The sequence below is a fragment of the Echiichthys vipera genome (genome assembly GCF_963691815.1).
Source record: "Echiichthys vipera genome assembly, chromosome: 2".
Taxonomy (NCBI): Eukaryota; Metazoa; Chordata; class Actinopteri; order Perciformes; family Trachinidae; genus Echiichthys; species Echiichthys vipera.
Window position 1 is genome coordinate 36,878,011 of NC_139827.1, and position 17,477 is coordinate 36,895,487.

The window sequence follows — 17,477 nt, forward strand, 5'->3', positions numbered from 1 at the left end:
AGCTGGATTCCGCCTCAGACAGCTCATCCAATCATCATGCAGGAGCGGATAAGTAGCTGATTCTGAACAAAAGATGAAGGCTTTCTAGCGCATATTTAGTCAGTTTAGTAGGGTTTTTTGGTTGTTTTTTTGGTGACTTGCAGTCTTAGAGCAATCCCCACTGTAAATACTTGTCTGCACTACTTCCCCTTAGGCAATCATAGAGGAACTTGGAATAGGATGCAAGAGCAGTGCAGCTAAAGGAACACATACAGGACAGCTCAGCAGAGAGAGAGAGAGAGAGAGAGAGAGAGAGAGAGAGAGAGAGAGAGAGAACATAAAGTCTCAGGCTACAGCATCTCAGTGACTAACCACTGACTCCCTGTTTGCAGCAGAACTGATGATCCGACACACTAAAGGTAAGACTCAAAGAAATATGCAATGTCTCTGTCCATTCTCTGCAGTTGCAGTTGTGGAGCATAGCATTTGTGTGTGTGAGAGAGAAAGAGTAATACAGAGAGCGTACTAGATCTTGTTACCTCATACTGAAGGACAATGCCCAGGGTTTTGGTGCTGTCCTGTCCTTGTGTGCATGTATGTGTTTGAGAGAGCCTTTCTTTGTATGTATATATAAGGGATGCATACACATTGCTTGTTAGTTTTCCTGTTATCAGATAGAGTGCAATGTCAGTGTGTGCGTGTGTGATCGCAACAGCTTCAGTGAGCTGTGTCATCACATCTTGACACTGTAGTCCAATGCTGCAGTACTTTGGTACCCCCCCCTCCCCCACCCCCACCACCACCACACGCACACACACACACACACACACCCTCTATAGCTGGGCTAATAGGCTGTATGTAAGGGGGTAAAATTGGGCCATTAATCCTGCTCACAAAAAAGAAAGAAGGATGTATGTGGTTTCATACATGCAGATATTAACCATCGCGTACAGATTAAAATCCCTTTAGCACAAAAAGATCTGCTCTCGCTCGTGGGAGAGGCAGCTTCACTGCTCAAGGGTAATTTCTGTGCTTTCATCACATTATACACTCACATGAGAGGGCTCTTTCACTCGCTTGTGGAGTGGTTTTCTACGTTCGCAGAGAACATTTTTGATACTTTGGGGATGCAGCCCCTGGACTTTCATTGACAGCTCTCATGGGTCTGTGTACGTTTCGACCATTCTTTTTCGTTTAAACCCATGAGAAAGAAAACGGAAATACAATGTTTCGTTTTGAAGTATAAACAAAAAAAATGCTGTTTTTTTGTTTTGTTTGTCAATTTCAAACCGGCCTAATGTTAGTTTTTAATTATTTGTTTTGTCGTTACAACTTTTGAAGAATGCTATGAAGGAACGGTAGACAGGTGACCCAGAAGTGGGTCACTTGTATTACAAAATAAAAGCCTAGATGATATGTCCATACCAAATAGCCGATAATTCTTTATTCAGCCTTTATTTAACCAGGTTAGTCCCAATGAGGTCACAGATCTCTTTTACAAGGGAGACCTGCCCAAGACATCTGCAATACAGTTACAGTAAAAAAATCTGACAACAAATAATAAGCAAAATAAAAACACAAAAACATACTTATTCTAAAACACTTGCCCACGGAGAGCCTGGAATCAAGAGTTTTCACCAGATCTTTAAAATCAGTTAAGGGTACACAGATTTGAAGATGTAGTTCGGTTTGAAGATTAGATGGAAAGATAGCGTGTATCTTTATATATATTTGATGCAATACAGATCTTAATATGGTTAAATTCAAGTAATTATGGTTATTGTTAGCCATGATATTTGACTGTGTTTCAACCGTAATTTGGCTTTCATTGCGTTGGGTTGTTGTGTTTATGTTTACCATCTCTACCAGTAGGTGGCAGTATGAGAGTTTCTATGATAGACTGTATAAAAGAGGATAATCCATAATTTTTTTACAACATATAAAGACATACATTTAATAGCATGAATAAACTCCATAAATTTCCTACATTAATGAAACTATGGCTGCAGAACATTGACTTGAATGCTAAAAGAGAAGAATATTTACAACAGCTTCATGACCAGCAGGCCTTAAATAAATTAAAACAGGATTTCAATTCTAAAAATGTCTTCAGGTGAATCAGGCCTTTATACCCACATTTTATTTACTCTGGCTGATATTGTTCAATAACATGCTTATATCTGGGCATTGAAACTAACCCTTTGCTGCATGTCATGAACATCCTTTCTCTCTCTCCCCTTTACCGTTGAGCTTCAGCTGTACTTACTAATAAAGGTCAAAAGGCCCAAACTGTAATTTTTAAGAAATAAATAAAAACGTTAAAAGCATCCACTCACTTGCCAAACTTAAAACATGTCATTACATCAACAGCCGCACTATATTCAGTTATATGGCTATATATTTAAATGAAAACCTTTTATACATGACTGAAACCTTAAAAAAGGCTACACATTTTAATGTATCACATTCATCCCCTCTAGCCAAAAACATAACGCAAGGGTCATAATTTAACCCTTAATGTGTATTCAGCATTAATCATTACTTCTGACTGGCTGACTCCTGGCTGTTATAGGCCTCTTACTTCACTATGTTTTAGCCTTGAGATTGGGACTTTGAATTTAAAGAGGTCTGTCTGTAAGGCCTCAGTGACTTGGATGAGATCTTAGTTTGATGGGTTAGTTTTATTTTGTAATACGAGTGACCCACCTTTCCTTCATTTCGTTCTACAAAAATTGTAACAACAAAACAAATAATCAAAAACCAATATTAGGCCGTCTATTTGAATTTTTTTTTTTCTCATTTCTCGTTTTTTGATTTTGACATCAAAAACAAAAAGAAAAAATGTGGCATTTCTGTTTTTTAGTTCATTGATTTTAACAAAAAAACAAACAAACAGTGAAAACGTACACGAACCTTCAGGGAGCCGGGAGTTGCCAGGATGGAGTTTCAACATTTTTAAGATTCACTATTCATACATTTTTAAGTAGATTGCAGCTGTCAAAAATGCTTGATAGCTACCTTGCGTTAGCTACCTATAAAACCTATCAATCTTTTAGCTTACTCAGTTTCCTGATTTATTATCTAATAATGCTTGTATAACATTAACCCTGTAATGTGCAGTCAAGCTATAAACATATTTTTTTCAGGACATCCTGGGCTACAAGTATTACTGGGCTTAAGTATATCCTTGTACATTTAAACCATACAGCCATTTACTATAGGCTAGGCCTAGTGATGTCCAATTGAAACTTCATGAAGCATTATCTTTATTTTCTGAGTCCACTAGATGGAGCTCTCTGTTCAACAAAGGGTTGAAAACACACTGAATCACCATTCATTGAGCCTTTCTCTTTAAACCAAGAGCTCCATCTAGTGGGCTCAACAAATACAACTAATGCTTCATGAAGCTTCATTTGGACATCACTAGCTAGGCCTACAATGGATCATTATGATTGAGAGAAGTATGCTATAATAATATGAAGAAATCGTCCAATTGCTATACATGATATGGCACCCTTCATATACACTAAGCCAGAGTCAGAGTGTTCTGCACACTAGTAAATGTAAGCCATTAGCCTACAGTATCTTTTAACATCTTATGTTGCATATCTTCAAGTGTCAGAAAAATTTACCTGTGAGCGTAGAAAGCTCTCCACGAGTAAGAGGAAGAAGCGTTGGCATAGGGCTGTGCACTATAGCAGGAATCTAAGACAGACCAGATTGTATGGTGGGTCCGGTCTGACGTGCCGGCCTGCCAGGAAAGGCACAAAGACAGATAGACAGACCAACAAACCCACCAAACAAAGGACTTAGACACTTGACCCTTTGTTAATCAACTAAGGTCAGCCATTGAACTGAGTTTCCCAGGTTCCTTCATTGTTATTACCACGTTGTGAACACCACCCAGGGAACTAAGCGTTCGCTGCAATTGGTCAAATCTGGCATAGGACTGATGATATTACCATGTTAATGTCATCAGTCGATGATGTCATCGCCCCACCTCTCGACCCATCTTCGTCCACTGCTTGTCTCAGCATGCAAGCTTTATGTCTCTTCTTCTCTGTTGTTGGTGTATTTCTGTGGCAGTTACAGCGGCACATGCAGGCCTGGCATTGGCATTAAAGTGTTTTGAATGGGTTTCAATGGTTTCCTGAGTACACAGATTTTCTTGAGACAATGCCGTGTTTATCAAAATATTTTTAAGAACAAGGGGGAAAAAGATCGTTTTGGGATGTGTGGATGACCTATTGTGTTTTTTTGTGTTTGCTTTTATTATTTTGTTAATACATTCTTGTGTTTACGAATATCTTTGTTTATTTAATGTTGCACAAAAGTGAATGATACCAATCTCTTCTAGGTAGAACTTCCAAATCCTAAAACTGACTAGCTATTGACAGGGATTTTGATTGAGTTAATTATCAATTATATTCCTAAATTATTACTTTAGTATATTTCATGTGACTTAATCAATTACATTAGTTACCATTTTCCTTTGTCAAGGGTGGTGTCCCAAGGGACATAACCACAGGAAATCCCCTGGCAGCCTAGGCCTATAGCAGTATAACTAAGGACTGGTCCAAGGCAAATCTGAGCCAGCAATAACTATAAGTTTCATCAAAGAGTTTTTAAGTTCACTCTTAAATGTGGAGATAGTGTCTTCCTCCCAAACAACACTTGGGAGTTGGTTCCAAAGGAGAGGAGCTTGGTAGCTGAAGGCTCTGCCTCCCATTCTACTTTTGGAGACTGTAGGAACGAAAACTAGCCCTGCATTTTCAGAGCGCAGCGATCTAGTCGGGTAATACGGTATTATGAGCTATTTAAGATACGATGGAGCCGGACCAATAAGAGCTTTGTAGGTAAAGAGAAGGATTTTAAATTCTATTCTAGATTTTACAGGTAGCCAGTGCAAAGAAGCAAATACAGGAAAAATATGTTCTCTTCGATTTGTTTTAGTTAGTACACGAGCTGCAGCATTTTGGACCAACTGGAGACTCTTAACAGACTTATTGGAGCAGCCTGATAATAAGGAGTTGCAGTAGTCCAGCCTAGAAGTAACAAATGCATGGACATGTTTTTCTGCATCTTTCTGAAACACAATGTTCCTAATTTTCGCAATATTACGCAGGTGAAAATATGCAGTCCTTGTCGTAAATTTTATGTGAGAATCGAGGGACATATCCTGATCAAAAATAACACCCAGATTCCTTACTGTGGTGCTGGAGGAAAACACAACATCATCCAGAGTAACAATGTCTTTAGCTATTGAGTTTCGGAGGCCTTTGGGGCCAAGTACAATGACTTCAGTTTTATCTGAGTTTAACATCAGAAAATTGAAGGTCATCCAGCTTTTTATTTCCTTAATGCACATTTGAAGTTTATCTAACTGATGGGTTTCATCTGGTTTGATCGACAAATATAATTGTGTATCATCAGCATAAGAATGAAAGTTTATGGAGTGCTTCCTTATAATATTTCCTAAGGGAAGCATATATAATGTGAATAGAATGGGTGGGACTCCGTGACTAACTTTAGTGGGAATGGATGATTTGTCATTAACATGTACAAACTGAGATCTATCTGATAAATATGACTTAAACCAGCTCAGTGCGGTTCCTTTAATGCCAATTAGATGCTCCAGTCTCTGTAGCAGGATGTGATGGTCAATAGTGTCGAAGGCAGCACTAAGATCTCAAGATTCAAGATTCAAGAAGCTTTATTTATCCCGAGGGAAATTATTGTGCAACAGTTTCAATACAAAGTTTGGAAAGGGTCAGAGTAACAATAAGCATAAAAACATAAATCAAATCAAATTAAAGCTAACGTAAAATAAATCAAGCAATTAACTAAGTGTGACAGAGTGCAACAGACATTGTGGTTAAGCATAGGTATAAACAATATACAACAATACGCACTTTGCTGTTTAGCCGCAGATTGAAATGAAATAAGTACAAACTAAATAAGTGAGAAGGAGCGATAAGTTATAAGTGTTAAAAATGTAGCAGCATTTCCTGCAGAACTAAGTGAAAGTATGGCACAGTGGAGTGTAGCAGCATTTCATACTGAAGTAACTTACAGTAAACCACAGTGAAAAGTAGCAGCATGTCCTAAAGCACAGTAAGTGTAGCAGCAGGTAGTTACAGTACCGCAAAATAAAGTGAAGTAGTGGTGGTATAAAGTGACAGTGTACAGCGTAGCAACAGTAAGTTACAGTACCACAAAATAAAGTGATGTAGTGGTGGTATAAAGTGACAGTGTAAAGTGTAGCAGCATTTCTTACTGAGTAAGTGACAGTACAACTGAATAAAGTGGTGCAGTGATGATATAAAGTGACAAAGTGACATTTTCTCAGGACACAGTGTGTCCACTGTTCCTTACCTGACCAGGGGGAGATGAATCATAAAGTTTGATGGCCGCCGGAAGAAAAGACTTCCTCCGGCGTTCAGTATTACACCGGGGGAGAATGAGTCTGTGGCTGAAGGTGCTTTTGCTGGAAGTCAGCAGCTGGTGGAGAGGGTGAGAGATGTCCAGGATGCTGTGCAGTTTAGACAGCATCCGCCTCTTAGACACCTCCACCAAAGAGTCCAGTTTGACCCCAGGACGGAGCCAGTCTTCCTGATGATCTTACCGATCCTCTTGGCGTCTGCTGCCCTCAGTCTGCTGCCCCAGCACACAACAGCAAAGAAGATGGCACTGGCTACCACCGACTGATAGAACATCCTCAGCATTGTGTTACATACATTGAATGACCGGAGCCTCCTCAGGAAATAGAGACGACTCTGGCCCTTCTTGTAAACAGCCTCAGTGTTCTTGGACCAGGCCAGGTTTCTGTCCAGGTATACTCCAAGGTATTTGTAATCCTGGACAACATCCACAGTCACGCCGTTGATGGAGATGGGTGTGGGGGCAGATTTACTCCTGCTGAAATCCACCACTAGCTCCTTAGTCTTGGTGGCGTTTAGAACCAGGTGATTAGCGGCACACCAGTCGACGAAGGAGTCCACAACGCCCCTGTATTCCTCCTCCTTTCCCTCACTGACACAGCCAACAATTGCAGAATCGTCAGCAAACTTCTGCAGGTGGCAGGACTCAGAGAGGAACTGAAAGTCTGAGGTGTACAGGGTGAACAGAAATGGGGAAAGAACAGTTCTCTGTGGAGCTCCAGTGCTGCTGACCACAGTGTCAGACACTCCGTCCTGCAGTCTGACATACTGTGGTCGACCCGTCAAGTAATCCGTCATCCAGGAAACCAGGGGAGGGTCCACCTGCATCGCCATCAGCTTACGTCCCAGCAGAGCAGGCCGGATGGTATTGAACGCACTGGAGAAGTCCATGAACAAGATTCTCACCGTGGTTCCCAGTCTGTCCAGGTGGTTGCAGGCACGGTGGAGCCGGAAGATGATGGCGTTCTCCACACCTAGTCTCGGCTGGTAGGCAAATTGTAGAGGGTCCAGTGATGGGCTGACCAGGGGCCGAAGAAGTGACAGGACCAGCCTCTCCAGGGACTTCATCAGGTGCGACGTCAGCGCCACCGGTCTGTAGTCTTCGGAGGTGCTGGGACGCCCCTTCTTTGGTACTGGTACCAGGCAGGATGTCTTCCACAAGACTCAGGCTTAGGTTGTAGATGTACTGCAGGACTCCACACAGCTGGATCGCACATGCTTTGAGGACCCTCTGGCTGACACCGTCGGGACCTGCTGCCTTGCCTGGGCTGAGTCTGCACAGCTCCTTCCTCACCTGCTCTGCAGTGAAGGTCTGTCTGCTGTGTGTGTTGGTGGGGGTGGAGAGAGGTGATGGCGGGGGGGAGGGGACAGGTAGGCCAAAATCAGGAAGGAATTGAGGGGGAGGGGGGGTGTTAGCAGGGCTGGAGGTTTGGAGGTAGATGGTTGTGGAGGAGCCGCGGGGGGGTGGTCCGGAGCCCTTTCATCAAATCTGTTGAAGAACAGATTCAGCTCATTGGCACGTTCAGTACCACCTCCTACTGTCTGGCTACCAGATGGTTTGTAGCCAGTGATGCTCCTCATGCCGCTCCACACGTCCTTTAAATTGTTCTGCTGGAGTTTGTGCTCCAGCTTCCTCCTCTAGGTATCTTTGACCTGTTGGATCCTCTCTTTAAGCTCCCTCTGGACCTGCCTCATCTGCTCTCTGTCCCCTTCTCTGAAGGCCCTCTTCTTCGCATTCAGCAGGACCTTGATGTCTCTGGTGACCCACGGCTTGTTATTTGGGAAACAGCGTACAGTCACTGTAGGAACAACGCTGTCCACACAGAAATTGATGTATCCTGTTATGCAGTCCATGAGATCATCAAGGTCCTCTCCATGTGAATTACAGAGCAAATCCCAGTCTGTAAGTTCAAAGCAGTCCTGTAAAGCTTCATCAGTCTCCTGTGACCATCTCCTCACAGTCCTGGTGGTCACAGGAAGCCGCTGGACTTGGGGCTTATACAGGGGCTGCAGGTGGATGAGGTTGTGGTCTGATCTTCCAAGAGGAGGAAGGGCAGTGGAGCTGTAAGCCTCCTTAACATTAGCATACAGCAGGTCCAGTGTCTTGTTTTCCCTGGTGGGACAGTCCACAAACTGCTTGAAAGTGGGCAGTGTTGCAGCCAGAGTGATGTGGTTGAAGCCCCCAGATATTGCAATGAATGCGTCTGGGTGCCGTGTCTGAAGGCCCGTGACGACGGTGTGGATGACGTCACTCGGGCGCACCGTGTTTGCAGTCGGCGGAATGTAAACAACCAGGACGATCACGTGTGAAAACTCCCTCGGCAAATAATATGGCCGCAGACTCACGGCAAGCAACTCAATGTCCGGGCAGCACACACGCTCCTTTACAGTAACGTGTCCAGGATGACACCACTTGTTGTTAATAAGAATAGCAAGTCCCCCACCTTTCCTCTTGCCACTCTCACTGTGACTCCTGTCCGCCCGAACAGTCTGAAAGCCGTCCACAGTTACGTTAGAGTCCGGGATGTCCTCTTGGAGCCATGTCTCCGTGAAACACAGCACACTGCTCACACGATACATCCACTGAGTCTTCACCAGGGGCCTGTTTCACAAAGCAGGTTTAGTGAAAACTCTGAGTATGTTAACCCTGAAATGAGGGAAACTCTGAGTTTTCCATTTCACAAAGGGAGGTAAGTCAAACCAGAGAGAGAGGGGTAACTCTAGCCTGTTTCACAAAGAGAGGTAACTTAACCTCTCGGTCAGTTACCATGGTAACATGCTCTCTGAAACTAACCTGGTCGGGACCAGGTTTTTCTCAGAAAACCTCGAGTTTCTCTCTGTCTCCGTCCTCTTTCAGCCACACACAGGGTTTGATTTCCTCATTCATTCAGTCAGCGGGCGAGTTTTGGCGTAGTATAGTTCTGTCGTCTGTTTTTTCAGAAAATCACTGCAAACCTCAGTCATTATAAGTTATATTAGGTGGTGACTATTTCACTACCATGGCGTGTCCTTCTGATAACAATCCCGTGGATGAAGCTGCAGCATTACTGCGCAGAGAATTAAATATTCGTCGGGAGATGATTATCAAACTATTGATTATAGATGTTCTTGCATTTCCAGGCAATTCTCTTTTTGAGCGGTACCGTTTCATATCACAGCAGATATTCTGTGTTGCGCTGCGTTTTTTTGCAAACGGGAGTTTTTGTATACAACGTATTAAAATCATTCAGTAGGCCTACATTAGAAGTTATATTAAGTGGTGAATATTTACACTACCATGGCATGTTCTTTTGATAACGATCCCGTGGATGAAGGTGACGCATTTCTCAAAGAGAATTAAATATTCGTCGGGAGATGATTATCAGACCGCGCATAGACGTCCTTAATATACTGCAGCCATAAGTATAAAATGAATGAAATGGATCTTTTGAGCAAGTTGAATGTATTTGACTTAGCGTTTCTAAATATAATCCCAGCTTTTCTTGCAATTCATAGGTTCAAAAGTGTGTGCTTTTAATTGGGTTACCGGTATATAAACTACTCCTATAGGTGGAAACAACAGCCTTCTGATCCAGAATATCACCTATAATGCGAGGGGGCTGAATACGCACAACACCGTTTCATGTCACAGTCCATCTCACCCCTCCTTACATTTCCAACATTAACAACCAGTCATGCTCTCATATCACAGCAGATATTGTGTTGCGCTGCGTTTTTTTTGCAAATGGGAGTTTTTTATACAACATTGATATGTTGTATAAAAAACAGCCACTTACGGTAATATTTACTTTACGATGTAAAACCTGCTCAAAATGAAGCGTCACCATGAGACTGTGCTGAGGTTTTACCTGTTAGAAAAATGTTTTTATGTTTCATCTTAAGCTGCGCTTCTCCCCCGCGGGGTTGCACTTAAATGAAATAAATTAATAGGCTCCCACTCATGCAGTTCCCCCTGTGATATTACTGTTAATGCAACTGGACTACATTTAAACTTATGCACTGACCCGAGCGGTAATGTTCTCCCGCACCGTCTCCCTCTCTTTTGCTGCTGCAGCGGTGTAAACATGCTCAAACTCTCCGTATGAGCGCATTAATATTTCCAATTCCAGTGGTAGCGTAGCCCTTCGCTTCCCCGTTGCCATGGTGACTCGTCGAATCAGGGCTCCATTGATGCAGTCTTTTTTTACTTGTGGTGCACGCGCTTAACTCCAGGTCAAACTACTCTGAGTTGATCAACCTAACGCAAATCTGCTGTTCTGGAACCGAAAACTCAGAGTTTCCTATCTCAGAGTAGATCAACTCAGAGTTCCGGGTTAGACTCAGAGTTTTTTGAACCTGCTTTGTGAAACAGGCCCCAGACCCGCCAGCTCGTCATCTTATTAGCCAGCGACCTCACGTTCCCCATGGTGATGGAAGGGAGAGATGGTTTGTATCTCCTCTTCTTTTCCCGGTGTTTACGTCTAGCCTTACATCCCCTGTACTTTCTCCTCAGATCTGTGGGGATTTCAGGCCTCTCCCGCATTAGCGCCGTTGGTGCTAGCGACAACAGCTGTTCACGGGTGTAAACAATGGAGCCGCCGCATTGTTGCGTCCAGACGGAGACGCGGCCGGCAAAAATAGTCCCAAGAATGAGACAAACGGACAAAAAACATGTAAGAAAGTTAACGAAAATAGTTGGCTAGGGTTAGCACGACGACTTACAGGAAAAAGCACTAATAAAAAGACAGTAAAATAAGATAAAATAGCTAAAAAGTGTGGAAAGGAGTGAGAGCAACTGTTGCTGGCTGCCGCTTTACACAGCGCCGGAACCGGAAGGACATGTAAGACAAGTACAAAGTCCTTTGTCTGAAGCTATTAGAAGCTATTAGCTATTAGAAGGTCGTTAGTAATTTTTACCAGTGCTATCTCAGTGCTATGATTCATTCTAAATCCTGACTGGAAATCCTCAAGTAACTCATTATTATGTAAAAAGTCGCACAGCTGATTGGCGACTCATTTCTCGAGGATCTTAGAAAGAAAAGGAAGGTTAGATATACTGTAGGTCTATAGTTGGCTAGTACCTTAGGATCAAGAGTGGGCTTTTTAAGGAGAGGTTTAATTACAGCTACTTTAAAAGACTGTGGTGCATAAACTGCTGATAAAGACATGTTAATCATATCTAATACAGGAGTGCTAACTATAGGTAACACTTGGGATAGAGTCTAGGAGACAAGTAGAGGGCTTTGATGCTGAAATAGTACATGTTAATGAGTACATGTTAATCAGGTCTGTCAGCCTGGCTACAGTGCTGAAAAGAAATCTAGGATTGTTCTTATTCTCCTCTATTAAAGATGAGTAATAGGCTGCTCTGGCGTTACGGAGGGTCTTCCTATATGTTTTTAGACTTTCATGCCAAGCTAAGCGAGATTCCTCCAATTTAGTAGAGCGCCATTTACTTTCTAATTTTCGCAATACTTGTTTTAATTCACAGGTTTGTGAGTTATACCACGGAGCTAACTTCCTCTGTTTCATTATCTTCTTTTTTTAACGGAGCAAAAGAGTCAAGGGTTGTTCGTAGTGAGCCTGCAAGCTGATCAATTTCAGAGAAACTAATGTTAATGCAGGAATCTTGAATATTAGGATAAGGCATTAAATATGACTGGGAGGAGTGGATTCATTTAGGCTAAAATATTCTTCAGGACACAGCCAGGTTTCAGTCAGACAGAGTAAATCCATATGGTTATCTGATTTCAAATCATTTACTAATACAGCTTTAGATGACAGAGATCTGATGTTTAAAAGTCCACATTTTATTTTCTGATTCTGTTGCATGATCGCAGATTTGGTATTGATTTGTATCTAGTTTTTCTGTATAACGCCTCTTCTGTTCATTTTTGATCTGGTTAATTAAATGATCTTGGGGCACACAGCGTTTGTATACTATACTGAGCTGGAAAAGGCTCCACAGCGCAGAGAGGTGTGTTAGACTGACACTTTGCTTCCTGGGCACCTGCAATAAGGGCAGCGCAGAGTGGTGTATTAAACTGTGACTCTGCCTCCTGATCTCAACACTGGGTTGGCATGGTTTTAGACTGCTAACAACTGTGTCCAGGTTCTTTGATATGAGAGCAGCGCCCTCCAAAGTAGGATGAATACCATCTCTCCTAATAAGACCAGGTTTTCCCCAGAAAGACTACCAATTATGTACGACCATCCAGACAGCTAGGGACGGAATGATGACATGCGGCTATACATGTCATCGCAAGTCAAGTTGGGCAGCGGACCAGAGAAAATTACGGAGTCCGACATAGTTTTTGCATATGCACACACCGACTCCACATTAATTTTAGTGACCTCCGATTGACGTAATCGGGTGTCATTACCGCCGACGTGAATGACAATCTTATGATATTTACGTTTATCCTTAGCTAGCAGTTTCAAAAAGGACTCAATATCGCCCGCTCTGGCCGCTTGGACGCATTTTACTATGGTCCCTGGTGTCGCTAAGTTCAAATTTCTCAGAATGGAGCTGCCAATAACCAGTGTTGATTCCTCAGCATGTGTGTCACTGAGTGGAGAAATCTTGTTTGAAACGTGTACGGGTGGATGGTTAACCATGGGCTTCGATTTAGAACTATGCCTTCCTCTCACAGTCACCCAGGAGGACCCTGGCTGCTCAGGGATTGCCGGGGGAGGGTTAGAAGAAGCCAACGATACACTATGTGGCTTTGCACCGGCTAATGATATAGGTGGCCGGCTAGCTACTGTAGCACAAGACTGAGCTTCCATGGTGCTAAGCCGTGCCTCTAACTCACTGAGTCTCTCCTCCAGCGCTACAAATAAACTACACTTATTACATTTACCATTATCACTAAAGGAGGCAGAGGAGTAGCTAAACATAAGACACTCCCAGCAAGAGAGAGAGCGGGGGAAGCCATCACCAGCAGAGAAGCTAAGCTTACAGCGTCTAATGTTTAATTAGCAAGAAAGCGGCTGAAAGAAGGAGAGCTGTGAGTGCTTGAGTAGAACTAGTTGATTTTTAAATGTTAAGCGGTTACTCTCTCTCTTCCTGTTACCGTAACAACAAGCAACAAACAGTTATTTAAAAATAAACAAAAGCAGATTCAGTACAATGACCAAACCAATTCAAAAATAAACAAATAAGAAGCAGATTAAGCACATTGACCAAACTAATTTAAAAATAAACAATCAAGAAGCAGATTTAGTACATTGACCAAATTCATTTAAAATAAAAAGTAGATTTAGTACTTTGACTAAATTAATTTAAAAATAAATAAATATAAAGCAGATTTAGTACATTTACTAAATTAAATTAAAAATAAAGAATAGGCAGATTTAGTACAATGACTAAATTAATTTAAAAGTAAATTAATAAAAAAAGATAATAATAAAGTAATCCTGTGTTTCCACTGCAGCTTTGATACACACACTTACCAGCAGCCCCTCCTTACTCCTTCACGTGACGGAATCTCATATATATTTAACTAAATAGAAGAGAATTACTTTAATGATCCCAGACTGGGAAATTATTTTGTAACAACAGTAGTGGGTCAGTAAATAAAAACGTTGTACATAACATAAATAGAATCCAATATATACATAGTGTACATATACAGTGCATAGTGTGCTATAAACAATAAACAATAATATATACAGTAAAATATGCAAAATATACTATAACGATAATAACATATCCAAAAAAACATTAGAGAGAGCAGAGTTCTCTGTCAGGCAGAGATGAGAGAGTTATTATAAAAGTGATGGATTGTGGCAGGAAAGATTTCCTGAATCTGTTGCTACGACAGCGAAGCTGAAGCAGCCTTCTGGAGAAGGTGCTCCGCTGTCTGACCAGTGTGAGTTGGAGAGGATTATACATGATGGATAACAGTTTTTTCAGTGTCCTCCTCTCCACCACAGCCTCCAGAGTGTCCTGTTTGCAGCCGATCACAGAGCCAGCCTTCCTGATCAGTTTGTTGAGTCTGTTGGTGTCGCTGGCTCCAATGCTGCTTCCCCAACAAACCACAGCAAAGAAAAGTACACTGGCCACCACAGACTGATAAAAGATCTCTAACATCTTGCTGCACACGTTGAAGGATCTCAGCTTCGTCAGGAAGTAAAGTCTGCTCATCCCCTTCTTGTAAACAGCTTCAGTGTTAGATTTCCAGTCCAGTCTGTGGTTGATGGTAACACCCAGGTACTTGTAATCCTCCACCGCCTCCACATCCTTTCCCAGAATGCACAGATGTTGGAAAGCCGTGTTCCTCTTCTTCCTGAAATCTATCAGCATCTCTTTTGTCTTGCTGATATTCAGCCCCAGGTGATTCTGTCCAGTCCACTTCACAAAGTTGTCTACCAGTGCCCTGTACTCCTCCTCCTGTCCCTCACTTATACACCCAACAACAACCGAGTCTTAAAAGGAGATAGTACAGTCCCCTGTGGAGCTCCTGTATCACTAACCACCACATCAGACAGAACACTGCCCATATGGACAAACTGTGGCCTGCCTGTCAGGTAGTCAGTAATCCAGGAGATCATTTTGTCATCCACTCCCATCACCCGCAGCTTCTCCCCCAGTAGCAGTGGCTGAATGGTGTTAAAAGCACTAGGGAAATCAAAGAATGTGATTCTCACAGTACCTCCTCCACCATCCAGGTGCAAATGGGCTCGTTGCAGCAGGTAGATGACAGCGTCATCAACTCCCAAGTGGGGCTGGTAAGCAAATTGCAGAGGGCCTAGCAGGGCCCTCACCTGCGGCCTCAGGTTGACCAAAACTAGTCTCTCCAGCACCTTCATGACATAAGATGTGAGGGCCACTGGTCGATAGTCATTCAGGTCTGATGGTGTCGACCTCTTTGGAACAGGAATTAGGCAGGAAGTCTTCCAGAGCGCTGGCACCACTGGTGGGAAACACCCCACGCCACATCCAAAACTCCATAGACTTTGTAAACAAAGTCTGAGACCTAAAAATGGATCCGGATGAAACCATGGTGTCCTACGATGTGACTTCCTTGTTCACCTGTATTCCAACCATGGAGGCCTTGGCCACGGTAAGAGAGCGGCTCACACAGGACAACTCCTTACACAACCGAACAAATCTCAAACCAGACCACATTTGCTGGATTTGTGCCTGAATACCACATATTTCCAGTTTAATGGCATTTTTTAAAGACAGAAACACGGCTGTGCCATGGGTTCACCAGTATCCCCTATTGTGGCAAATCTGTACATGGAGGAGGTAGAGTACAAGGCTTTGAACTCCTTCAAAGGAGTAACCCCAAGCCATTGGTTCAGATATGTGGACGACACATGGGTTAAGATCAAATCCAAAGAGGTGCAAACTTTTACTGAACATATCAACTCAGTGGACAGAAACATCAAGTTCATCAGAGAGGAGGTTAAGGACAACAGCTTGCCCTTCTTGGACTGTGACGTCCATATGGAGAATGACAGGAGCCTCCACATTGGGGTATACAGAAAACCCACTCACACGGATCAATATCTACTGTTTGACTCTCACCACCCTTTGGAACACAAGCTTGGCGTTATCAGAACACTGCAGCATAGAGCTGATAACGTACCCACTAGCTCACAGGCTCAAGGGGAAGAACGCAAGCACCTGAGAGGCGCCCTCACAACTTGTGGCTACCCCAGCTGCACCTTTGTTAAAATGGCAGCTGCCTCCAGAAAGAAAACCAAAGTAGTTGAGAAAGAAAAAGATAACAGGAGAAACAACATAGTCATCCCATATGTGGCTGGGGTATCGGAGAAACTCAGGAGGATCTTCAACAAACACTGCATACCTGTGTATTTCAAACCCGGTAACACACTCAGACAGAGACTAGTACATCCGAAGGACAGAACACCACACACCCACAAAAGCAATGTTCAATGCAACGAGGAATGCAAAGATCTTTACATTGGAGAAACAAAACAACCACTGCATAAACGCATGGCCCAACACAGGAGAGCTAACTCCTCAGGCCTAGACTCCGCTGTCACTTACACCTCAAGGAGAAAGCCCACTCCTTTGATGACAGCAATGTCCAAATCTTGGACAGAGAGGACAGATGGTTTGAAAGAGGAGTAAAAGAAGCCATTTATGTAAAAGTGGAGAAACCATCGCTAAACAGAGGAGGAGGTCTGAGACACCACTTATCTCCAATTAACAATGCTGCCCTTTCAGCCCTTCCCAGGAGATTCAACAATCTAACCTCAAAGAACAACTGTTCACACATTGCCCCGTGTGACCCCAACGACTGTCGTCCAGACTCAATGGAGCACTAACGAAGTCGAACCCAACTGCCCACCAACGATTGTCACTCTAACGACGGGCGTTGGCACTTGGAGCACAAAGGGTTTCAGTGACATCATCGGCCTTGTGAGAGGTTAAATACCTGGATCTCACACCAGTTAGTTGGACCAGTCCCAGCCTGGTCAGATGCGTACATGAACTGATGAAGCCTCTTCGATGAGAGGTGAAACGTCTTCCTAGACAAACAACCAGTCCAGTTGTTTTGGACTGAAATTGTTTTGAGAATAACGATGACCTGGACGAATGAGAACATTCACAGGCTTATTCCAGAGCACAGGTATTCTCTCCTCACCAAGGCTCAGGTTGTAGAGGTGTTGTAGGACAGGAGACATCTGGCTGGCACATGTCTTCAGGATCCTGGGGCTGATACCGTCGGGGCCTGCAGCCTTATGCTGGTGGAGTCTCTCCAGCTGTCTCCTAACCTGGCCTGCAGTAACAGTCATGCGGGGGAGGCTGCTGGTGTCTTCAGTGGAGGACGAGGAGGTGGAGGAGGAGGTGAAGGTGGAGGAGGAGGAGGAGGAGGTGGAGGTGGGACAGCTGGAAGAGGAGGAGAGGTGCTGCACTGGAGAGCTCACAGCAGGGGGTTGAGGGGGGAGGGGAGGAAGCATTTGGGGCAGTGAGGGTGTGCGGGGGTTTGGAGGTGTCATGGAGACGACAGAAGGCTGTGAGCTGAACCTATTGAAGAATCTGTTCAGCTCGTTTGCCCTCTCCAGGCTGCCTGATGACAGTCTGCCGCTCACCTTACA

At 43.4% G+C, this 17,477-nt stretch overlaps 1 protein-coding gene across 1 annotated transcript in view; it reads left to right on the top strand.

Annotated features, from left to right (window-relative positions):
• Nucleotides 1–315: 315 nt before the first annotated feature.
• The window catches only part of LOC310962982 (glycine receptor subunit beta-like), a gene marked incomplete at its 3' end in the record, with an annotated part of 302,029 nt that continues 284,867 nt past the window's right edge, over nucleotides 316–17,477 (top strand). The window contains exon 1 of the mRNA XM_083935608.1: nucleotides 316–398. Coding sequence (XP_083791734.1) covers nucleotides 380–398 — 19 coding nt within the window. The 5' untranslated portion in view covers nucleotides 316–379. The remainder of the gene's footprint in view (nucleotides 399–17,477) is intronic.